Raw genomic sequence first — 25,044 nt, 5'->3', positions numbered from 1 at the left:
TAGCCTCTTCAGTTATCTACTGCAACATCCCTGTAATGGTTTTTGTCTCGCAGTGAATCTTTGATCCGAACTGGGCTTATCGCCGCTAACCAGCTTACACTTTAGCCTATTAACGCTAGCAGGTTAAGCTGCTGCCGTGTTAGCTAGGCCGTCATCCTCTCTACTGGGCCTGGTGGCTAACAGGATTGTATCCGTATCAAGGAGCTCATTGCTGTTTGCCTTCAAACACAAGTGGTGTAATGCAGTGGTTCTCACACTTTTTTCACATTAAGGAACCCCCAAATTGACCCCCATTTGAAAAAAAAAAAGAAGTACAGCAGGGAAGAGTTGTTCAACTAATTGCAGTGATTCTCAACCATTTGAACTTCAAGGACCCCCTATCTTGATATGCGTTAGGCCCACGGGACCCCATTTCATACCATTTTGATCTCTGGGACCCCCAATCTACACTGTAGTATCATCAGTCTTCATTTAACCCATTCTGACCTGAGATCAGATTCACACGAGGTTTCCACTGGACACACACTCGTCTGATGAACCCATTCATTCAAAAAATAGCAGACCTACAAGCTCGTATCGCGCCACTCGGTGGCGCGATATGAGCTTGTAGATCTGCTATTTTTCAATAGCTAAAGCATAACATGATGCCAACACCAAAATGGGTGCCCGGTCAGAATGGGTTAACTCTGAGAGTGTACCAATGGAAACAGATTAAGTTGGTTCCATTTGTACACTCTGGATTAGAGACGCATAACGATCCATTTGGCTCCTAATCATGGGGACCCCCTGGAATCCCCCCCAAGGACCCCTTTGAGAACACTGGTGTTATGTACTGTATGCTTTTAAAGGGGGACAGATATGGGACAACTCCAGATATTTGCTTACTAGTCCATGTCAATTGATCCTTTAAAAAAAACAATATTGATATGGAAAGGACTTTAAATATTACAAGTTCTACACAATACCCAGGGGGCAAACCACCCTTTTTTTAGGAAACCTGCATTTGCCATGACCTCAAAGGTTGTCCACCAGAAATAGTATCTATGACCCCGTAGGATCACAACCTATATGGACAACCCGGTCAATTTTTTGCTGGAAGTCCAATATGGCCGCCGCAATATTGGCTCCTATTAGTTATAATGGGGGGTGAATAGGGCAACATTTTAAACCAAAACCAAAATCCACGAAACTTCTCAGGTTGATCAATGATATAAATATGAACATATTTTGTATTGAAGGTTTCCATGAAATTCAATATGGCCGCCACAATATGGCCGCCACAATATTGGCACCCAGAAAATAGGTTTGGCTCTAACTTCTGAACCAGATGAGCTAGAAACGCAAAATCAGTGTCTATTTCATGTTTTCTGACCATGAGAGACTCAATGGAATACCTATTTTTATTATTGGGTGTGTCTGGACCCTTATTGTGCATATTTACAAGATGGTGGCTACCCGAAATAGTGCTTTACCATGATTTCTACCATGATTGTTGACTGTTTTGAATATCGTCACCTTATTAAACTAATTGCCTAAGTAATTTTTTGCCAAATTGCTTTTTTGGCCTAAATCACCACCTGGTGATGCTGGCCACCTCTGGTAAAATCACCCGAGCCCTAATGTAAAAGGCCTTCCTGTTACACCCTATTAAAACAATGGCCTATGTCAAGAGGGAGACTTAGGCCATATTATTTTGCCTAAGTCATAATAAAATGTGACTTAGGCCATTTTAACACACCTTTCAAAATGGGACTGAATGGGAGGTACTGTTACTATGGGACTGATAGAATGGGAGTGCATGGGACTGAATGGGAGTGAAAGGGAGGTACTGTTACTATGGGACTGATACTATGGGAGTGCATGGGAAGTATTGTTACTATGGGACTGATACTATGGGAGTGAATGGGAGTGAAAGGGAGGTACTGTTACTATGGGTAACAGTACCCGGCCAGGAGACAACCCACAGAGCCTAGTCCCTCCATGTGCCAGAAGTGTACCTCCCAGCCTTGGCAGAGTAGTTCTGGAGTAGTTCCAAGAGATTGTGTGCCCCTGGTTTTTCCCTAGTGGGACTGATTGAGGGTAGCTGGGACGTAAGTCGGGACTTGATCACTCCCGGCTGGGTCGCCTAAGTGATGGGTATACAATTTAGGCATTTAGCAGACGCTCTTAATCCAGAGCGACTTACATTTAAGCAAGAACAAAGCATGGGAATACATCACATAAAAAGCATTTATCATGAAACATGCGTAAGCTAAGAAAGTAACAGTGGAATATTTATATAGTGAAACTATACATACACTATACATATAAACTATACATCTTTACTACTATGCTATATATGTGTACTATGGCGTGCTATGACTACATACAATACAATTACAGTGCTGTCTACATAACATGCTATAAGTCTGTATCAAATGCTATATAATCCAACAGAAATGCTATCTAAGGGTTTAGGGTAAGTGCTAAGGGCCATGATGGAGTCTGAAAAGGTGGGTTTTCAGGCTACGGCGGAAGATTGGGAGTGATGCTGCAGTTCTGACTGCAATGGGAAGTGCATTCCACAGTTTTGGAGCCAGAAGGGAGAAGAGTTTGGGACGTGTGGAGCGTTGTCCCGGCGTATGATGTTGAGAGATCCGAAACACCGTTGACCTCAGGATACATCACTGAGGATACGTCCCAGGTGCATCCATGCGATGTTTTTTAGTTATAGTTCTTCTATTTATATAGTGACTCATAGGAATAGACTATGTGACAACCAGGTATAGTCTGGTGACACCGGAGAGACGGGTGACAGCCGGAATGTAGACGGCACCCGGGTGAGCAGTATGGGTTAGTGGCCCAGCCTGTGTCCTCTGTGAGGATGAAGTCCAACAACCCTCTGTGAGGCCTTTGGGAGGGCCATGCAAGCAGCAAGCGGAACCGCAGCACCATGACCCTGCGGAACCATTGCCCAATGCCCACCACTCCTGAATAAACTGTCTGGTGCTGGGACTCTGATGCAACGCACAGGTCCTCGCTCTACTCCTGGTGAGAGCAGGAGTGGACCTGGTGAGACGTAGGAGGGGCCCGACCAGGAGACAACCCACAGAGCCTAGTCCCTCCATGTGCCAGAAGTGCACCTCCCAGCCCTGGCAGAGTAGTTCTGGAGTAGTTCCAACGGATTGTGTGCCGCTGGTTTTTCCCTAGTGGGACTGATTGAGGGTATAGCTACTGGGACGTAAGTCGGGACTTGATCAACCCCGGCTGGGTCCCCTAAGTGATGGGTATGATGTTGAGAGACCCGGAACCCCGTTGACCTCAGGATACATCACTGAGGATACGTCCCAGGTGCATCCATGCATCCATGAATGGGAGGGAATGTAACTGAATGGGAGGTACTGTTACTATGGGACTAACACGATGGGAGTGAATGGGACTGAATGGGAGTGAATGGGGTGTACTGTTATTATGTGACTGAATGGGAGTGAATAAAAGTGAATGGGAGTGAATGGGACTGAATCGGAGTGAATGGGAGGTACTGTTACTATGGGACTGTCACTCCCATTCACTCCCATTCAGAGTGAAAGGGAGTGAATGGTAGGTACTGTTACTATGGGACTGTCACTCCCATTCACTCCCATTCAGAGTGAATGGGACTGAATGGGAGTGAGGGAGTGAATGGGAGGTACTGTTACTATGGGACTGTCACTCCCATTCAGTCCCATTCAATCCCATAGTATCAGTCCCATAGTAAAGTAATCTCTAAGATACATTGTTTTGGTCTCTGATTTTATCTGAAATCATTCCTACAACTCTACATAGGATCTGAGGGGAAATGACAATATGCAATGTCAAATATATATGTCCCTTCTGTGTCATAAATCTTAGCCAATGGATTAATATTGCTTGTGTTTGCTAAAACAGTCAACAATCATGGTAGAAATCATGGTAAAGCACTATTTCGGGTAGCCACCATCTTGTAAATATGCACAATAAGGGTCCAGACACACCCAATAATGAAAATGGGTATTCCATTGAGTCTCTCATGGTCAGAAAACATGAAATAGACACAGAGTTTGCGTTTCTAGCTCATCTGGTTCAGAAGTTAGAGCCAAACCTATTTTCTGGGTGCCAATATTGTGGCGGCCATATTGTGGCGGCCATATTGAAATTCATGGAAACTTTCAATACAAAAAATGTTCATATTTATATCATTGATCAACCTGAGAAGTTTCGTGGATTTTGGTTTTGGTTTAAAATTTTGCCCTATTCACCCCCCATTATAACTAATAGGGGCCAATATTGCGGCGGCCATATTGGACTTCCAGCAAAAACTTGACCGGGTTGTCCATATAGGTTGTGATCCTACGGGGTCATAGATACTATTTCTGGTGGACAACCTTTGAGGTCATGGCAAATGCAGGTCAACCCCCTTTGCCCCCTGGGTACAACTCCTGAACAATCAGCTTGTCTGGGTAATAAAGATTCATGACATGAGTGGATGATGAAGTTGCTAGTTGTACATACTGTATTGACTTTACTTACTGTAGCATACTATTGGCCTATAAATGTACATTGTAAATGCCCTGGCATTCAAAACCAATTCTACTTGGCAATGCTCTGGAAGACACTCCAGTGTTGACAGTGTAATTAAATTTACAATGGATGATAATATAAGTATTGTTGTATTTCTTTATGGGGATTTTGGGGGTGGACTTCTTCCATTCCTGACATCATAAAACCTTATTTGGATGATTTCTGAATGTTGTGGGCAGGATGGGTTTAGCTGCTCAAACGCCTAATTCCAAAATGTATTTGTAACACATGAGAATGACAAATATTAACATTAGTTCGTTTTTATTTTATTTTAATTCCAGCATGTAAAATGACAGTTGCCTTATGGGATTAATAAAACTCATCATACGAGTCACACAAGACTAAGAGGCTAGAGAAAGGGATTCAGTGCAAAAATATAAAGCTTCATGACGTATGAATCGAAACGAAGGAACAACTCTTCTCCTTGTCTTCCTACGTCCTGCAGAAAATGATGAAAGACAACAATCTGGTGCGTCACCTGGACGCCTGCGAAACCATGGGCAACGCCACGGCCATCTGCTCGGACAAGACAGGCACGCTCACCCAGAACCGCATGGCCGTGGTGCAGTGCTTCCTCTCCGACAAACACTACCGCAAGATCCCGGACCCGGGGAGCATCCCCACCGCCACCATAGACATACTGGTCCTGGGCATCGGGGTCAACTGCGCCTACACTACTAAGATCATGGTAGGTGTTAGAAAAACACTGCGCCCACACTACCAACTTTATGGTAGGTGTTAGAAAAACACTGTGCCCACACTACCAACTTTATGGTAGGTGTTAGAAAAACACTGCGCCTACACTACCAACTTTATGGTAGGTGTTAGAAAAACACTGTGCCTACACTACTAACTTTATGGTAGGTGTTAGAAAAACACTGTGCCTACACTACTAACTTTATGGTAGGTGTTAGAAAAACACTGCGCCTACACTACTAACTTTATGGTAGGTGTTAGAAAAACACTGCGCCTACACTACTAAGATCATGGTAGGTGTTAGAAAAACACTGCGTCTACACTACCAACTTTATGGTAGGTGTTAGAAAAACACTGCGCCTACACTACTAACTTTATGGTAGGTGTTAGAAAAACACTGTGCCCACACTACCAACTTTATGGTAGGTGTTAGAAAAACACTGTGCCCACACTACCAACTTTATGGTAGGTGTTAGAAAAACACTGCGCCTACACTACTAACTTTATGGTAGGTGTTAGAAAAACACTGCGCCTACACTACTAACTTTATGGTAGGTGTTAGAAAAACACTGCGCCTACACTACTAACTTTATGGTAGGTGTTAGAAAAACACTGCGTCTACACTACTAACTTTATGGTAGGTGTTAGAAAAACACTGCGCCTACACTACTAACTTTATGGTAGGTGTTAGAAAAACACTGCGCCTACACTACTAACTTTATGGTAGGTGTTAGAAAAACACTGTGCCCACACTACCAACTTTATGGTAGGTGTTAGAAAAACACTGCGCCTACACTACTAACTTTATGGTAGGTGTTAGAAAAACACTGCGTCTACACTACTAACTTTATGGTAGGTGTTAGAAAAACACTGCGCCTACACTACTAACTTTATGGTAGGTAACTAGGTATTAGTCAAGCCCCCAGAACAGCTGGCCAACGTTGAAGCCAAGCCGCCGAGCCGAGTGAAGATTCATATTTGAATTTATTGTATTGACCACAAGTTGAGAAACAATGCAGTAAATAATCTGGTGAAAAATGATGACGCATCGATGTTGTCAGTTACTGGGAAGACGGATGTCAAGAACTTCCACAGAAAAGTGAGTTAGAATCTCAAGGGAAACTGAACCGGATTGCCTGGTTGAGTCACCAATAATCAATTGGTAAGTGTCTGCTTACTGAGTCATAGAATAAGTTACAATGAACAGCAACATGAGTTTAATATGGAAGGTTAATTTCTTTCCCCCACACCACGACCATATCCCCCCTCCCAACACAACAATGGTCCCCAGGTTGATTCTCAGTCAGGGTGGTGGTCCCCAGGTTGATTCTCAGTCAGGGTGGTGGTCCCCAGGTTGATTCTCAGTCAGGGTGGTGGTCCCCAGGTTGATTCTCAGTCAGGGTGGTGGTCCCCAGGTTGATTCTCAGTCAGGGTGGTGGTCCCTGGTTCATACTCAGTTGAAAACCCCTGCTTTATGGTATTAGTGGGGGGCTAGAACGGGGGTCTCCAATGGGGTTGCAAGGGTTAATCAAACTAATCGATGCAGTAGAGAAATTAAATTGTGGTGTCTATAATCATTATGTTTGCTACTGCCTGGGATAAGTGTCCAAATAGCAAAATAGCAAAGCTAGAAACCATCTCACCGACTTCTTGCAAACCTGCTGTGACTTTGCATTTTCACGTCTGTCTTTTTGTTTCCCTTTCCTACTATTGTTCCCTTTTTCCCTGCTTCCTTCCTACCCCACAGTCTCCAGAGAAGGAAGGCGGTCTGCCGCGGCAGGTGGGCAACAAGACCGAGTGTGCCTTGCTGGGCTTCGCCACTAACCTGAAGAGAGACTACCAGGTAGGGCTGCCACTATCCGTCTTAGCCAGCATTCTATCCATTAATTTCTTTTGATTTATTGAGAGACATGTATATAGATATAGAATATATACCAATTAACCACTTAACCCATTTAGGCCTGACCTCAAAATTAAAAAAAAATCTTCTAAATATTTTCACGATTTTTCAAAAATAGCAGACCTACAAGCTCGTAGCTTGTAGATCTGCTATTTTTCAATAGCTAAATTATAACATAATGTTTAAAACACCAAAAGGGGTTCCCGCCCCCAAAATGGGTTAAAGGATAATTCCATGCTAGAAGGCTTTCTCACCTTTATTTGTAGTTGTTACGTCCCCACCAAAGTGGTCCAGGTGTTATTTTGTGCAAAAGCGCATTATTGGCTATTTCCCCTACCATAAGCCCTCAATGAATTGAATTGATTTGCATTGAATTGAATGGGGCATTGCAGGGGTGTGTGTTCGCTTATTTCCATCAATCAAAAATCTTTTTTTTTTTGTATATATCCTCTCTTCATAATGTAAATAGTATCCCAAGCGGCACGCTTTACTACTTATTTCGATGGAAATAAGCAAATTAGTAATTAACCCATTCTGACCGGGCACCCATTTTGGTGTTGGCATCATGTTATGCTTTAGCTATTGAAAAATAGCAGATCTACAAGCTCATATCGCGCCACCGAGTGGCGCGATACGAGCTTGTAGGTCTGCTATTTTTGAAAAATCGAAGAGCGACAGACATTTTTAGAATCTGATCTCAGGTCAGAATGGGTTCATCAGACCAGTGTGTGTGTGTCCAGTGGAAACCTGGTATGAATCTGATCTCAGGTCAGAATGGGTTAAATGTTGCAAACCCCCCCTACTTCCCGCTGCCCACCAGGCCATCCGCAACGAGATCCCAGAGGAGAAGCTGTACAAGGTGTACACCTTCAACTCTGTGCGCAAGTCCATGAGCACGGTGCTGAAGAACGCTGATGGCAGCTACCGCATGTTCAGCAAGGGAGCCTCCGAGATCCTGCTGAAGAAGTGAGGAAACCTTTCATTTCATCTGTTATGCATTTAGTTTTTTGGTTTTAATTTGACATGTCCAGCAAGGGAGCCTCCGAGATCCTGCTGAAGAAGTGAGGAAACCTTTCATTTCATCTTTTATGCATTTAGTTTTTTGGTTTTAATTTGACATGTCCAGCAAGGGAGCCTCCGAGATCCTGCTGAAGAAGTGAGGAAACCTTTCATTTCATCTTTTATGCATTTAGTTTTTTGGTTTTAATTTGACATGTCCAGCAAGGGAGCCTCCGAGATCCTGCTGAAGAAGTGAGGAAACCTTTCATTTCATCTTTTATGCATTTAGTTTTTTGGTTTTAATTTGACATGTCCAGCAAGGGAGCCTCCGAGATCCTGCTGAAGAAGTGAGGAAACCTTTCATTTCATCTTTTATGCATTTAGTTTTTTGGTTTTAATTTGACATGTCCAGCAAGGGAGCCTCCGAGATCCTGCTGAAGAAGTGAGGAAACCTTTCATTTCATCTGTTATGCATTTAGTTTTTTGGTTTTAATTTTACATGTCCAGCAAGGGAGCCTCCGAAATCCTGAAGAAGTGAGCAAACCTTGCATCACATCATGTGGCATAGGGTTAGGGCCCTCGCGGGTGGTGCAGTGGCTAAAGTGACTGCCCACCACAGCGGAGGTCGTGGGTTCAAATCCACCGCGGTGCATCCGGCTTTGGCTGCATCACACAAACATAATTGGCCCGTGTTCGGGGGAGGGGAGGGTGATATCCTACAGGCTGGGGCGGCACCTGTAGCGTTGGGCTCTGTGTCCTCCCGGTGGGGGCTCCCCTCTGGCATGTGAGTCAACACACAAACAAATGTGTGTTTGGAGGAAACATCTTTTGTGGCCAACAAGACTGGCATAACTAATCTATCTAAACTGGGGAGAAATTATTGTTCCCTGCCTGGGTGTCAGTCACACACATACTCATCGTTTATGTGTTTAGATCTGGCGTAACCTAAACATTGTTTAACCTTAAATCTCATATAGCAACACATTTTTGGAAAAAGTTTTAGATATTGACCTTTTTTTTTTTTTTTTTTCGGCTTACGCCTTTTATTGATTTTTGAAGGGACAGACAGTAGGCTGACAGGAAACGGGAGAGAGATGGGGGGGATGACATGCAGTAAAGGCCGTGTCGGGCTCGGGAGTTGAACCCGCGGCACACTGCGACTGGATTACCAGTCAGGTGCCCAGACCGTTACGCCACGGCCTGGGCCAGATATTGACCTTTTTAATGACATTTTTGCAATGTAAAACAAAAAGCAAAAAGGTAGTCATTTCGGGACAGTCAAGCTACTAAGCTGTCAGTAATTGTTGTGGCTGTCGAGGCTTCAAAGCAAATGACGTGTGGAACGGCTTAAGAAGCTAAGCAGCGGTTGAAGTGCGTCCCACCCAAGCCCCTTACTTTTCTACTCTCAGTAATCCTCTTAACACGTAAATAGAGACCAGGCTGCCTGTCTAACTTATTGACTAAATTATTTAACCTTTTTTGGGGGGGGGCACAAAAACCTTTTCATATGGGATGGGGGTCCACGGACAAATACATATCAATTTGGGGGTCCTTGACATGAAAAAGTTTGATAACTACTGGTGTACACCATAATATGGTGTACACCAGTAGTTATCAAACTTTTTCACGGCGAAGTACGTGAGAGGTATTCTTTCAGGACATATTATGTCCTGAAAGAATACCTCTCACGTACTTCGCCGTATTCCGTTTCTGGGAAATTGAGGCCAATGCAAGTGGACGGGGGGTTTGTCTGGGGGGAGGGGGGTTTGAGGCCGATCTTGTGCCTCACCATCATGGCCGCTGGTGCCGATTATCATAACAAACGGACGGATCATTTTTCGCCGGATTTTCACGGATCAAAAGCCCAAATACTTCAGCATATAGGCTCTAAAGGTAATAAAACAATCGCGGCAGCGTAGAATATTTGATTAAAATGTGGGTTACGCGTTTTATGGAGTCAAACTGTTAAGGTAGGACTTATAAACTCTCACGGTGTAATCCAAGGAGGACTGCTCTGAGGAGATTTATTTTCTGGTGGATATAAAAACTAAATGGCGAGGATAGAAGAGGAAACGCAGTCAGAATTGAGGATTTTCTCAAGGAGTAGGCCTGTCACAATGACTACATACTGTAAAATACTATACATCTAAAACCTCACACCCCCCCCCCAGGTGCTACAAGATCCTGACGGCCAGCGGGGAGTGCAAGGTGTTCCGGCCGCGCGACAGGGACGACATGGTGAAGAAGGTGATCGAGCCCATGGCGTCGGAGGGCCTGAGGACCATCTGCATGGCGTACCGGGACTTCCCCCTGTCGGAGGGCGAGCCCGACTGGGACAACGAGAACGACATCCTGTCCGGGCTCACCTGCCTCTGTGTGGTCGGCATCGAGGACCCGGTCCGCCCGGAGGTGAGTCGTACGTAGACGGGTGGACGGAACGCAGCCCGAAGAATGCCCTTCTTCTTCCCGGGACATTTAGCCCATTCTGACCTGAGATCAGATTCATACGAGGTTTCCGCCGGACACACACTGGTCTGATGAACCCATTCTGACCTGAGATCAGATTCTAAAAATGTCAGTCGCTCTTCGATTTTTCAAAAATAGCAGACCTACAAGCTCGTATCGCGCCACTCGGTGGCGCGATATGAGCTTGTAGATCTGCTATTTCTCAATAGATAAAGCATAACATGATGCCAACACCAAAATGGGTGCCCGGTCAGAATGGGTTAGGTGACTCTGATGCAGCGTTGATCTCCTCGAGTCAAACCCTGGTCTCTAAAACTACCTCCCCCTGGCCAGCCGGGGCGCCTGATGGAGGGGAAAGGAAGGAACTGGTCGGAATAACGTGTTCCTTCCACGCGCTAGGTCCGGCCGGGGAAATTCCCCTCTGTCAGGTGAAAAGAAGCAGCTTGGACTCCTCGTGCATAGGAGGAAGCATGACATCAGTCCGCTGCCCCCCCCCCCCCCCCCCCCCCCCCCAAGTGTAGCGGCCCGAACTTACATTCAATAATTGACACTGGGTGGAAAAAATGGTTTGCAAAATCGTGGGATATATATATATTTTTTTAAATAAAAAAAATAAAATCTCGTCAAGTCTAAAACTATGACGACTACAAATGTTTGTCGACTACTGTTTTTCACTGAAACTAAATGACTAGTGGAGAAGAGATCTAGAGATCAAGACAAGCCTGTAGATGCTTGGCCAATCTACAATGTCTGTGTGAGCCGGCGAGAACATTGCCCCAACATAACTGGCACTAACCCTAAAAATTGTCCAGGGTGCCGCTGACTCAGATTTTTCAAAAGTACCAGATCTACAAGCTCATAGATGAAGTTGTATTAACATCAATATGTATGGTACAATCCATATCGACTCGTCTCGATGCTGTATCTACTGTACAGCTATCTGCTGTCCATGGCTACAGTTACATCAGGCTACCTGGCATTTGCTGAAGTCAAGATTTACAGCTATTTTGCTGTAAACACAAGAGAACAAGGGCAATGCCACGGCCTATGACATCACAGGCGTTAAATTACACGTACGGTACGCAAGTCCCAACTTAGAAGGTTTTCAAAGACACAGAAATGATTGCTCATGATGATACAGTAACCCCGAACCTAATAAACACACCTTTTGATAAATAATATAATAAGATAATGACTTATCTAGGGTGAAAACCTCATATGTCCAAAATGGTTACTTTTCAAGATTCAAATTCAAAAATGGCAAATGATCAAGTTCATTTACCCAAAAAAAAAAAAAATTAATAATATATATATATATATATATATATATATATATATATATGTATTTATATATATGAAAATATTTGATTTCATTAAGACATGCTGATAATGACTTCCCATTTGGCCTGGCTGAAAGTTTGGTTGAAACGTGCTCCGCTTCCTCTCTCTCCAGGTCCCGGACGCCATCAAGATGTGCCAGCGGGCGGGCATCACGGTGCGCATGGTGACCGGGGACAACATCAACACGGCCCGGGCCATCGCCACCAAGTGTGGCATCCTGCTGCCCGGAGACGACTTCATATGTCTGGAGGGCAAAGACTTCAACCGCAGGATACGCAACGAGAAGGGAGAGGTGGGTGGGCAGGGAGACTCGGAGAGGAGTCGTTATGCACGTCCAATGTATGCATGTGAGAGACGAAAAAAAAACAGATTTTACAGCGGACAGTTTGGAATTGCCGCCGGGATCACGACGTTGGATCGTATTGGTTCACCGATCTGAAAGCCTGGGTACCGAGGCTACAAACGGAGTACTCTGGTACAGCGTTTCACCAACGAATGGTCTTCCTCAGGCTGGGGGAAGACCAAATAATCTGATAGTAATCGTTGCTATAGAGCAGTGGTTCCCAAACGCTAAATGGTAAATAGTGCATTTATATAGCGCTTTCATCCAAAGAGCTTTACATGATTGTGCATTATATTCATACAGCAATTAGGAGTTCAGAGTCTTGCTCAAGGACATTTTGACAGTGACACTAACTCTGGTGGAGCCCGGGATGGAACTGGGAATATCACGGTTCCCATCCGGCCGCTCTACCGTCCACTACCCACTGAGACCCAAAAGAGAAATGTGATGATAGCTGATCTACAAGCTCACACAACACGTCGTGTTGTGAGCTTCCAGAGTAGCCATTTTCACTACTACTTAAAGTATTTTCTTCCCTCTTCCCTCTATATTTTATTTTGGGGAAAATTTGTTTTTAACTTTTTTTGCTTTTTCTTTTTATAGTGTAGGACAGTGGTTCGCAAAGTGGGGTTTGGGGACCCCTAGGGGTCCTTGAGGGAGTTCCAGGGGGTCCCCAGGGTCCATTTTGTTCCATTTGTACATTGATTTTACAATATAAATTGGTTTCCCAGAGATAGAAATGCCATTAAATGGTGGTCTGTAGACTAATATGCATGTCAAACTGGGGGTCCTTGAAATTAAACTGCTAGAGCCGTAGAAATCGTCTCTTATGGGTGTCTCTGGCAAATCTCTTCAAATGAGGGTCCGCAGGCTAATTAGTGTCAATTTGGGGGTCCTTGACAAGAAAAAGTTTGGTATCCACTGGTGTAGGAAACCAAAAAAAATAAAGTGGCATCTATTCAATCACAACTAATTGTCCCCAGAATAGAGACGATGGGGTTCATGTGGTTCTAACTCATTGTACACTCTACAATACATTGATATGGAGTCGCTCTAATAACGTTTGTGGTGTTTTCTTAGATTGAACAGGAGCGCATTGACAAGATCTGGCCCAAGCTACGAGTGCTGGCCCGTTCCTCTCCTACAGACAAGCACACACTAGTCAAAGGTACACGTTCATTTCCCCCCCTTTGCCCAATTAAAATGTTCTCACTGTGTGTTTATGGATCATTTGACCTACGGCCTTCCTCCCAGTGGTGGAAAGTAATTTTTTATTTTTTTACAATTTTGAGGTTTTTGTACTTTACTTGAGTATTTACAATACGTTTACATTTATACTCCACTACATCTCGCATTCCAAATATTATACATTCCGGCCATTTGAAAAATGCCTATCTACAACCTCACAATGAAAACTCGAAATGAGACTTTCTGCATATAGCAGACTTTTACTTTTGGTACTTTTTGATGCCAATACTTTGTACTTTTATTCAAGGATATTTTGAACGTCCGGACTTTTAATTGTACTGTTGATAACTTTTACTTGGGGGTGGTAAAAATGTGAGTACTTTTTGTTGTTCCTTGGTCCTGCAGGTATCATCGACAGCACGGTGTTGGAACAGAGGCAGGTGGTGGCCGTGACGGGGGACGGCACCAACGACGGACCCGCCCTGAAGAAAGCAGACGTGGGCTTCGCCATGGTTGGTGGTCTGCTTTCACTGCACCGCTCAACTTAACCCATTCTGACCTGAGATCAGATTCTATAAATGTCTTCTACATCCTGACAGTTTTCTGATAAAGCTATGTTTCTATGTCAGTCGTTCTTCGATTTTTCAAAAATAGCAGACCTACAAGCTCGTATCGCGCCACTCGGTGGCGCGATATGAGCTTGTAGATCTGCTATTTTTAAATAGCTAAAGCATAACATCATGCTAACACCAAAATGGGGTCCCGTTCAGAATGGGTTAAATGACATACTGTATTTAAGTTGACGATTACCGTGATTGTCACACAAATAATTGTGATGAATATTGGAACATTACTATTAGTATTTCTGTTTGCCTTTTAAGCTTCGTAATCACAAATTGCACGGGGTAGATATGACAAATAACTTGTATACTTAACAATATACAAATAAATCACGGACACATTTAATACTTTCCACGCCGAAAAATATAATATATATAATAATTTGTCTCTGCAAGCGCCAATATAAGTAAGTTACATTTATTCAGTTTTGATCCGATCTAGTCGAAAGGCTACTCACATTAGCTTTGGATGGCTATCTGTTGTTAGCCATAACACTGGACTGAGCCATCTTGATTTGCGCGTGCACCCCCACACGCGTGCGTGCACACGCACGCACGCTTATTGCACGGAGCATAGCGGTTGCTGTAATGGCGCCGGCCTGTACTTCTCATCAGCTAGTGAGAGATCAACACCTAACCGACCACACGCTCACACACCATTCAGTCAACACCCGGTTCCAGTCGCGGTGTTTTGGATCTTCAAAATAAGGGTTTGAACGGGGGGATATCCTGACACTTAATCATTCTTTAATTAATCCTGTCGGCCAAACGGTTAATAATAGTTTTTGGTAATTTCTCTACAAAATAGCGGAAATAGTTGGTCTACAAACTTTATAGATCAACTATTTCTGCTATTTTTGAATGTTGATTATGTTGAACATGACGATTATGCAAAAAGAATTTTGATTATCTAAAATAATTGCGATTAGGCGATTATGTAATAATTGTGACAGACTTAACCTTAACTTTTGTGACGAACAGTGTTCATTTTGTCATCTAAAAGTGTGACAAAAAATGACCAGAGACTACCTTTTATCAACGAAAACGAAAGAAAAAATCTAAGCTATGATGACAATTTCGACAAACAAGAACGAGATTAAATGATAGAACCAAGTCATTTAACCCCTACTCTGATTTTGGTGTGCACTGCACCCGTTTTTTAAGTTACTTGATTAAATTATTATAGACATTTGTTATTCATTTGATCAGACACGTACACCCCCTTCCTATATGATCCCATTGTAACTCCATTGTAACCATGTTAGATCGTCCCTCTCATGCGTGAGGTGGGCTGTGTTCTAAATTCCAAATTACTTTTATATATACATAATAGTTTCAGTCCTGATATCTAGTGGTACATAATATGTGGGTCGTGCATTCTCAGCAGGGCATCACCGACGTGGCCAAAGAGGACTCTGTGTTATTCTTCAGTTCACTTAACCCATTCTGACCTGAGATCAGATTCATACGAGGTTTCCGCCGGACACACACTGGTCCTGATGAACCCATTCTGACCTGAGATCAGATTCTAAAAATGTCAGTCGCTCTTCGATTTTTCAAAAAATAGCAGACCTACAAGCTCGTATCGCGCCACTCGGTGGCGCGATATGAGCTTGTAGATCTGCTATTTTTAAATAGCTAAAGCATAACATGATGCTGACACCAAAATGGGTGCCCGGTCAGAATGGGTTAAAATACAATGTGTTGTATGTCAATTCTAGTTTTCGTAATTTTCTTAGTCTTAAGTCAACTGTACACACTAACTCACTGTTCTCCTCCGCAGGGCATCGCCGGCACCGACGTGGCCAAAGAGGCCTCGGACATCATCCTGACCGACGACAACTTCTCCAGCATCGTCAAGGCCGTCATGTGGGGCAGGAACGTGTACGACAGCATCTCCAAGTTCCTCCAGTTTCAGCTCACCGTCAACGTGGTTGCTGTCATCGTAGCCTTCTCCGGAGCCTGCATCACCCAGGTTAGATCACTTGGAGCCTGCATCACCCATTTTAGATCACTTGGAGGAGTTGGAGAGCCTGCATCACCCATTTTAGACCACTGGTAATCTCTCAAGAAGAGTAGCTGCGCTACTGAATCTTCGTCAGCAGGGTCATTCAGAACGTGTATACAGTTAAGTACATACTTTATTGATAGTGGGGAATGAAAACACAGGCGCACCACCACAGGAAGAGTAGGGCTGAGGACGGAGCAAACAGGCCAACATCCTGTTTCTATTGGGGGCTGCCCAAGGTATATGAAAAAAGAAGGTAAAGACACCAACGTCATTTTCGCTATCACGCAATTCCAGACGGCAGATTCGTCGCACCATGGGAGTCAAACTGCACACGTTTTGTTTAAGAACTAGTGAAAATAGCATATGTACCAGCTCACGATGCGGCGCAAAGGGACACGTTTTGAGCTTGTAGATCTGCTATTTTCACTAGTTGGGGTCCCAGGCAAACGTCTTAACCCATTCTGACCGGGTACCCATTTTGGTGTTGGCATCATGTTATGCTTTAGCTATTGAAAAATAGCAGATCTACAAGCTCATATCGCGCCACCGAGTGGCGCGATACGAGCTTGTAGGTCTGCTATTTTTTGAAAAATCGAAGAACGACTGACATTTTTTAGAATCTGATCTCAGGTCAGAATGGGTTCATCAGACCAGTGTGTGTCCGGCGGAAACCTCGTATGAATCTGATCTCAGGTCAGAATGGGTTAATTTCTCTTATGGGTCTTTGGGCTAACGGATGGATCCTCTTCACACAAACCTTCCCGGTTGTTGTGTGGTTTGTAATGACGGCTTCTGAAAAATGACCTGGATCCCATTTGAGCCGTTAGTGGCCGTGTCTCAATCCAGAGGCTTTGCTTTGAGCCACTGAGGTTCTCCAAACCTTGTCATGTCAAGGACCGCCAAATTATTATGCATTTTTAGCCCGAACATCCAGTTCTTCAAATGTTTTTATTGTTGTTGTTTTTTCGAATATATCAACAATAATATAATAATAATAATAATAATAGTAAAACTTTATTTGTCTAGCACCTTTCATGACATGAAATGCAGCTCAAAGTGCTTTACAGAGCAATGGAGAAAAAAAAAGAAAAGCAAGGCAAAGACATTAAAAAACAAGCAGTAATGCAATACAGTGACGACATGAATAACACAAAATAAAAGATCAATTAAAAGCAATGTTGTAGAAGTGGGTCTTCTTGAGCTGTGCTTAAAAAATGTCTACAGAGGCTGCCAAAGGACTACACGTAATCACACATTACATTAACCCAATTTGACCTGTTGTTATACCTTTCAATTCGGGAGATACCTCTGTGTCTCATTAGTTGTTGCTATACATGTACAGGTAGCCGCACACATACACATTTTATATATATATTTATGAATTTTAAGGTTTTCAGAAACCTTAGGCATTTTTTGAATCAAGTCTTAGAAGTCTAAATGGGTTAAATAAAATCAAAACTAAATATAGTTTTTAAAAGGAAAAACTAACAAAAAAGAGAATCAAATATTGTCGTGACTCGTGGTATTGTAAAGTGTGATCACAAATTAATGCATTTGTCCGCAGAACCCCGTCTGAAAATAATATGTGCCAGAGATCACCTCCATACAATATTCATGTTCTGACAATATTTCAACATGGGTTTTTTGTGGGTTTTTTTTTTTTTTTTTTTACACTTTTCTTTGCATTGCACTGATTTATTTTTGTTTGTTTATGGGGACACCGTAATCTGGTGTTATTGCTTTTCTGCGTAGTGCAGGATGGTTGTATGTGTGTATACTTTAGTTTACTTACTTACTTTACTGTTGCTCTTTATTGGTGGTGTTTGCATTTGGATTACTGCATCTTACACTGTACATGCCAAAACAATGGCTCCAAAACAATGGCTTCCCCAAAAGGGGTTCCCGTCCTTGATGGGTTAAATACCCTCGCAGCCCTCGTTCGTATACCTGACCAACTACTTCTCCAAAGCGACAACACTAGAGGGAGTGACAACGATCTGCCACTACCCAAAATAGAACAAACATGGGAAAATCCTCATTCTTCTACTCTGCCACCAAAATGTGGAATGCCCTGACACCATCCATTAAAAGATGTGAATCACTGGGTTTCTTTCTAAACTGGCCTGAAAAACATCCATCAGGAGAACCACAAGGGGAGGTGCATGCATGTTCCGTAGAAAGGAGGCGTCATTCGCTGCCACCACTTCTCCTTTTTCTCCTTTGTACATAATTGTGTCTTGTTTTGTATCTGTTGATGACATGTAGTATTGTGTAAATTTGTTATGCTATGTTGATGAATTGAATACGTAGGCTCACAATGGATCAATGTTTTATCCTTTTTAGCCTTATTTTGTATCTGTAACTTTGCAGTCTGGGAACCCATGGAGTGCAGCTCAGAATGTGTTCTTGAGAGATTTAACTTTGTAACTGCTGTGCTGCCTCCGCTGGGCGACTGAAATTCCCTCGCAGGATCTTTAAAGGTCTACGTGGGTTAAAGTTGTCAGTCGCCACGACTGATTTCAGTCTCTTGGATTCCATGGAAGCATGTTGCACGGTGAAAATAGCCTACCGGTATTTCCGGTTATTTTCAGATTAGAGCATTTGAAGGGGTTATACTAGCAATATATTCAGAAACATCTTCCATAAAACCCTTATTGGTCTTGGATATTTCATTGAAGGTTAACCTTGTCAGTGGCTTTAACTTTTAAGAAACATTTGCCAAGGTGTTATCTATTCAGATTTCCCTGAATAGATAACACCGAATAGATCAGGAAAGCGTGTAGAGTTGGAATGGAACAGTATGTTCATAATTGTTTAGGCTCCTTCGCGCGGTTTTGACAAACTCGCACATTTAGGACTCGGCCATGATACACCTCCTTCCGTCGCAAGATTTATTCCTCTTTTTTTAACCCATTCTATACGGGAACCCATTTTGGTGTTAGCATTACGTTATGCTTTAGCTATTTAAAAATAGCAGATCTACAAGCTCATATCGCGCCACCGAGTGGCGCGATACGAGCTTGTAGGTCTGCTATTTTTTGAAAAATCGAAGAACGACTGACATTTTTTTTTTAATCTGATCTCAGGTCAGAATGGGTTAATCAGACCAGTGTGTGTCCAGTGGAAACCTCCGTATGAATCTGATCTCAGGTCAGAATGGGTTAATACTCACGTGTCTCTCTCTCTCTCTCTCTCCAGGACTCTCCGTTAAAAGCGGTGCAGATGCTGTGGGTCAACCTGATCATGGACACGTTTGCGTCGCTGGCCCTGGCCACCGAGCCCCCCACGGAGGCCCTGCTGCTCCGCCGGCCCTACGGCCGCAACAAGCCGCTCATCTCCCGCACCATGATGAAGAACATCCTGGGGCAGGCCGTCTACCAGCTCATCGTCATCTTCACGCTGCTCTTCGCCGGTAAGAGACGCCGGTGGAAAGCAGTGGCTTTTCAATCGACCAGTGGTCCTTGAGGGGGTTCCATGTGGTCCCCCCCCAGCTACATGATGGAACTAGAAAAAGTGCCCTTCTGGGCACAGGTCTCCACCAGGTTATCCACATATCCGTGCAGTTAGAGGTAAAAACACATTTCGGCCAGTTATAGCGCCACCTTGAGGCTGAGTTGAAATTGTTCATGTGGCATTTCGTCCTCGGCCTAGTGGGAATGTGGGTGCACAATTTCACGGAAATCACGCGATGTGTTCATGATTTGCAGCATTTTGTTTGAAACTGAGCACTCCTGTGAACTTTGGAAGCCAATCTTAACCAATCAGGATCGAGTCTGAGAAATCTGAAAGACCCGTTTCGTTGAATGGCTCTAGAGAGACTGTGTACCAATTTGCGCGATGTTTGGACAAAATCTGTAGGTGTACTGTGCAAAAACTTGTTTTGCACAAAGCGGCCTCCTGGTGGCGCTATAACAGGCCGTTCTGGAAGGTTTGGGGCAGAGGTTCATCGTTGGCATCCAGGGAGTGTGTGTGCAAAATTTGGCATCGACCGGGTTAACGGTGGCCGAGATTAGCTGCTCACGGACACACGGACGGACGGACGGACACACGGACACACACACGGACGGACGAAGTGCAAAACATACTCTCCCCACATGCCTTCGGCCTGGTGGAGACAATAAAGGCGCTAGAGTGTCAAGCAGATTGGCAGATTTTTACTCTGAAAAGACTTCCATTTCCCCCCCAAAACCGGGAGGTGAAATCTTCCATTACTACCTCCCGTGGCGCTGTCACATCTCATCTCTCTCTAGAAGCGGTTATATTCCAAACGAGATGCTTGGTTGAGTCAGAAATGAGGAGAGGACAGAACATTGCCGTTTTGATCAAAACCATGGAGCCTTATATTTAGAGAGAAGAGACCGTTTAGTCGGGCCGTAAATAAGGAAGTGAACGGCAGTGCGCATGCGCAAAACATGCAATCCAGGATCACTGAAGAATGCAAGAATGCATGGCCAAGCAAAAAATTAAATACAAAATTTTTTTACAGCGACCCCGTTTTTTATATCATTAAAAAAGCTTTGATGACGGAGAATTAAGTCGGAAGCAGACCACGATTGGATTTTATGTGACGGAATATTCCGCCATAAGCAACAATAATTACTTGGTGTCAAATTGGGGGTCGTTGACATGAAAAGGTTTAGGAACCACTGCTCTACAGAGTATATCTAGATTGCAGTATTGATTATTATCACCAGTTTTAGTATTTTCCAAAGAAACTGCCTGTTGGCCGCAGGCAGCCGTGACCTTTCAAAAGCCTGCCCACACAAACGCACGCGCGCACACACACACACACACACACACACACACACACACACACACACACACACACACACACACACACACACACACACACACACACACACACACACACACACACACACACGTACGCACTCAAATACCAGTGCTACTGTACATATTAGTTCAAACAATGTGCATGTAGTTATTGCATTTTATTCCAACTATAGCCCATCCATCTGATCAGTAATCATGGCAGATATTCGACTGCTGTGTTAAAAGGAACAGATGGGGTGTGTGCGCTGCATGCATTTTTAAATTCATGTTTACTTAAATGGTCAATTATTCGATTGTGTTGCAGCTTGGACCAATGGTACTAATGTTAGTATACGTTACGTTCCTATTAATCTGTGTCACTGTGAAAAGTAATTCATGGTTTTAAACCATTACCGTGACATTTTTGGTTTACACAATATATATATGTTATCTTATCAGAAAATGTGTTTTGTCAATTATTTGGGGGCCCACATGGCAATATCCTCCCGTCCTGCCAGTGGACCGCGGCCCACAGGTTGGGAATTGTGGAGATCTCCTCTCAGTGAGATAACATTTATGTGTGGAGTCACATTGCCCTCTACTGGTGTACTACTGCTCTTGTGCATAAAGTTTGATATTTGTTTTACTGATTTTGCCTTTCATTACTATTACTAATGATGAATGTTAAAGGTAGTGTAAGTGATCTTTTTTGGTTAAAACAAAACATGTTTTGTTAAAAGGTAAATGTTAAAAGTTTGTTCAGTAACAGAGGTCTCTGTCTGCGGCTCTTTAATGAACAGAAAATACCTTTCAGGTAGGTGACAACATTTCAGCCAATCAGGAGAGGTAGCTACTAGCTAATTATGAGCTTAATTTTTATAGTTTTCAAATTCCAATTGTTTAATCTGTATCCTGGGGTCCCAGAGATAGAAATGCCATTAACCCATTCTGACCTGAGATCAGATTCATACGAGGTTTCCACTGGACAGTGGACACACACTGGTCTGATTAACCCATTCTGACCTGAGATCAGATTCTAAAAATGTCAGTTGTTCTTCGATTTTTCAAAAAATAGCAGACCTACAAGCTCGTAGCGCGCCACTCGGTGGCGCGCTATGAGCTTGTAGATCTGCTATTTTTCAATAGCTAAATTATAACGTGATGCTAACACCAAAATGGGTTCCCGTTCAGAATGGGTTAAATAGGAGACCGTAGCCTAATTCAGGTCAAACCGCGGCGTTCCGGCACTATTATTAGACCGACAAGCTACCTCAAACCCTAACCTAACCATAACCGCAAGCACGGGAGCAGCGCATGTTCGAGCGGTATAGTCCGACCGTTGTTCCTGCATGTCGGACTAATGCTCCGTCGGAATTACCATCGCATCCCAAAACGCGGGTGTCCTTGAAATGAAAATGGTTCAAAATCACTGCCGGAGTCGTACAAATCGGGCTATGACATGAAAGAATGTGGGAAAACCACTGATCTAAAAGATAATAATAATAATAATAATAATCTCTGTTTTGTCCCTGCCCCGCAGGCGAGAGGATATTCGACATCGACAGTGGGCGTGACGCGCCGCTCCACGCGCCGCCCTCGGAGCACTACACCATCGTGTTCAACACCTTCGTCCTGATGCAGCTCTTCAACGAGATCAACGCGCGCAAGATCCACGGCGAGAGGAACGTCTTCGAGGGCATCTTCAACAACATGATCTTCTGCTCCATCGTCTTCGGCACCTTCATCATCCAGGTGATGAAAAAAAGATATTCCTATCTCCTAAACTCTGCGGTACATTTAAATCAACCTATTTAGACCCGAGAAGAGATGTCCTTCTAAATCCTAACTGTTTTCTGAAAACCTATATGTTTCTCTGTCAGTGGGTCCCCACACTATTTCATATCAAGGACTCCCAGAATGATATATATTTGTCCACAGACCCCCATTTCTAAATATGTTGTTCCAGAGACCCCCCCCCCAGCAGCAAAGAATGTAATTTATATTCAAAGATTTGTGCCACATTTTCACGATAAAAAAATAAATACCAGATCTACTTGCTCGTAGCATGGCACTCGGTCCCGCGCTATGAACTTGTAGATCTGCTATTTTTCAACAGCTAAAGTTAAAAATAAATGTTCAAGTGGTTATAAGATGACACAGATGCGTCCTCAGGTCTAAATGGGTTTTAATGTAGTTGTTTTTTGGTTCTTTCTTTCTTAGTAGTTTTCCAAAAGATCTCTGCGTGCTCACAAGCTTGTAGATGGGGTATTAAATATAATGAATGTTTAATAAAACACCAGGTGTAACTTATCACTGGTATTAAATATAATGAATGTTTAATAAAACACCAGGTGTAACTTATCACTGGTATTAAATATAATGAATGTTTAATAAAACACCAGGTGTAACTTATCACTGGTATTAAATATAATGAATGTTTAATAAAACACCAGGTGTTATCACTGGTTTTAGTCGTTTCCAAGAACCAGCCCGTTGGCCGCAGCTGTGTCACCACGCTGCTGTGACCTTTCAGAAGCCAGCTGACACACACAAAGTATTCCTTGCATAGAATACTCTGGTCAAATATCACTAAAACTACAAGTCAAATTTGTACTTGTATTTGAAAGTAGAAATCAAAAAGTACATCCCCCCCCCCCCCAATTCACAATCTACTGTTTATCCTTTGTAGAAATGTAGTGGAGTGAAAAGTAGATACTCAGGAAATACTTTTCCTTTTTAGTATCTAACACTTATTTTGCCCAAGCCGTCCCGTCGTCCCCACACGTCTTTATAATTTCACCCGTTTTTTTTAATGGTATAAAACCGGATTGCTAAAATCCATTTTTTGTCAGTGGCCGTTGCTAGGCAACGCCTTGCTCAGAGCTCCCAGACATGATTTGCGCATGCGCTAGATAAAGTGGTCCAAATGATTGTGATGCTATATTAACACATTTTGCTGGGGACCCTCTCCAACCACTTGAGTGGGAGGTGTGTAAGTGACATTGTTTGAATACGTGTTAAAAAGCTAGAGCTATATTACAATAGCTATCATTGCTACAGAGTGTTTTAGAGTCTTGATTCTTGTTTGTTCACTTCTCCCCCAGCTCTCTAGCAAACAGAAAACAAATCATATTGGGCTGCCACTTTCATCCAAACAGGAGCGAGAACTCGTACAAGGATACGATAAATAAGTGAAAAATTCATTAAAAATATATATTATTATTATAAATGAGCAGATACATTTGGAATTGGAATATGTTCTTCTCTCCTGTTTGGATGAAATTGGTGTCCCACCTGAAAACATATTTTCAGTTTATTAAAGGGCTTGAGACAGAGAAACCCCTGTTACTGAACAAACACTAGCAATGATTAATCAACATAACGAACATATCGTCAGCTTTTACAATGGCTACGTTCGCAATTTGTGTGTTTGCCTAATAAATGACATGCCCACAATAAGAATGACATGCCCACAATAAGAATGGGCATGTTGGAAGTGGCCGGCGGTAAATGAGTTTGCTGTATTAACTGTATTTTGCCCCTCCAGTTCGTCATCGTGCAGTGGGGAGGGAAACCCTTCAGCTGCGTGGCTCTGCCCGTGGACCAGTGGCTGTGGTGCACGTTCCTGGGGTTCGGCAGTCTACTGTGGGGCCAGGTGAGTGTTTGAAATGGGCACTCTTATCTCCATATCCTAACTTTTTGTGTTCAAGCATTTATTTATTTATTTTCGTAAATGAACGCCCTACTTTACTTGAGCACTCTACAGAGCCGCGTGAAAGCATCAAAAGTAGCAGATCTGCAAGCTCGAGGCGCATTTGAGTTTTGGCCAAGGACTATAAATAAATTAAATATTGTACGTTGGCTAAATCTATCTTAAAATACCGCTACTCTTTTATCGGCGGCTGTGCAAAAAAAAGTGTAAATCCGGCTTTAACATGATCAATGTTAAATGTTTATTTTAATAAAATAAAACGGCAATGACTAATATGCCTTCGTACTAAATTGTTGTGGCGACGTGGGGTGGGATGGGGTTGTAAGAAATTTGGTAAAGACCTAGGTCCTAGTATAATGGGAAATACAGGCATTTTATTTTGAAGTTTCAGTAATGGGAATAAAACAGGTGAATGAAATC

The 25,044-nt window shown here is 43.2% G+C and overlaps 1 protein-coding gene across 3 annotated transcripts in view; it reads left to right on the top strand.

Annotated features, from left to right (window-relative positions):
- LOC310853490 (plasma membrane calcium-transporting ATPase 1-like) overlaps positions 1 to 25,044 on the top strand; it is an 89,835-nt gene that overhangs the window by 51,710 nt on the left and 13,081 nt on the right. For all 3 annotated transcript variants that reach the window (XM_083757848.1, XM_083757847.1, XM_083757849.1), the window contains exons 10-20: positions 5,024 to 5,266; positions 7,022 to 7,117; positions 7,995 to 8,140; positions 10,345 to 10,582; positions 12,093 to 12,272; positions 13,404 to 13,491; positions 13,917 to 14,023; positions 15,915 to 16,106; positions 19,341 to 19,554; positions 22,453 to 22,664; positions 24,460 to 24,567. In XM_083757848.1, coding sequence (XP_083613974.1) covers positions 5,024 to 5,266; positions 7,022 to 7,117; positions 7,995 to 8,140; positions 10,345 to 10,582; positions 12,093 to 12,272; positions 13,404 to 13,491; positions 13,917 to 14,023; positions 15,915 to 16,106; positions 19,341 to 19,554; positions 22,453 to 22,664; positions 24,460 to 24,567 — 1,824 coding nt within the window. The remainder of the gene's footprint in view (positions 1 to 5,023; positions 5,267 to 7,021; positions 7,118 to 7,994; positions 8,141 to 10,344; positions 10,583 to 12,092; positions 12,273 to 13,403; positions 13,492 to 13,916; positions 14,024 to 15,914; positions 16,107 to 19,340; positions 19,555 to 22,452; positions 22,665 to 24,459; positions 24,568 to 25,044) is intronic.

Source organism: Protomyctophum parallelum (genome assembly GCF_964188405.1).
Source record: "Protomyctophum parallelum genome assembly, chromosome: 22".
NCBI lineage: Eukaryota > Metazoa > Chordata > Actinopteri > Myctophiformes > Myctophidae > Protomyctophum > Protomyctophum parallelum.
The sequence above is the reverse complement of the archived record's forward strand: the minus strand, read 5'-3'. Positions and strand labels throughout refer to the sequence as shown.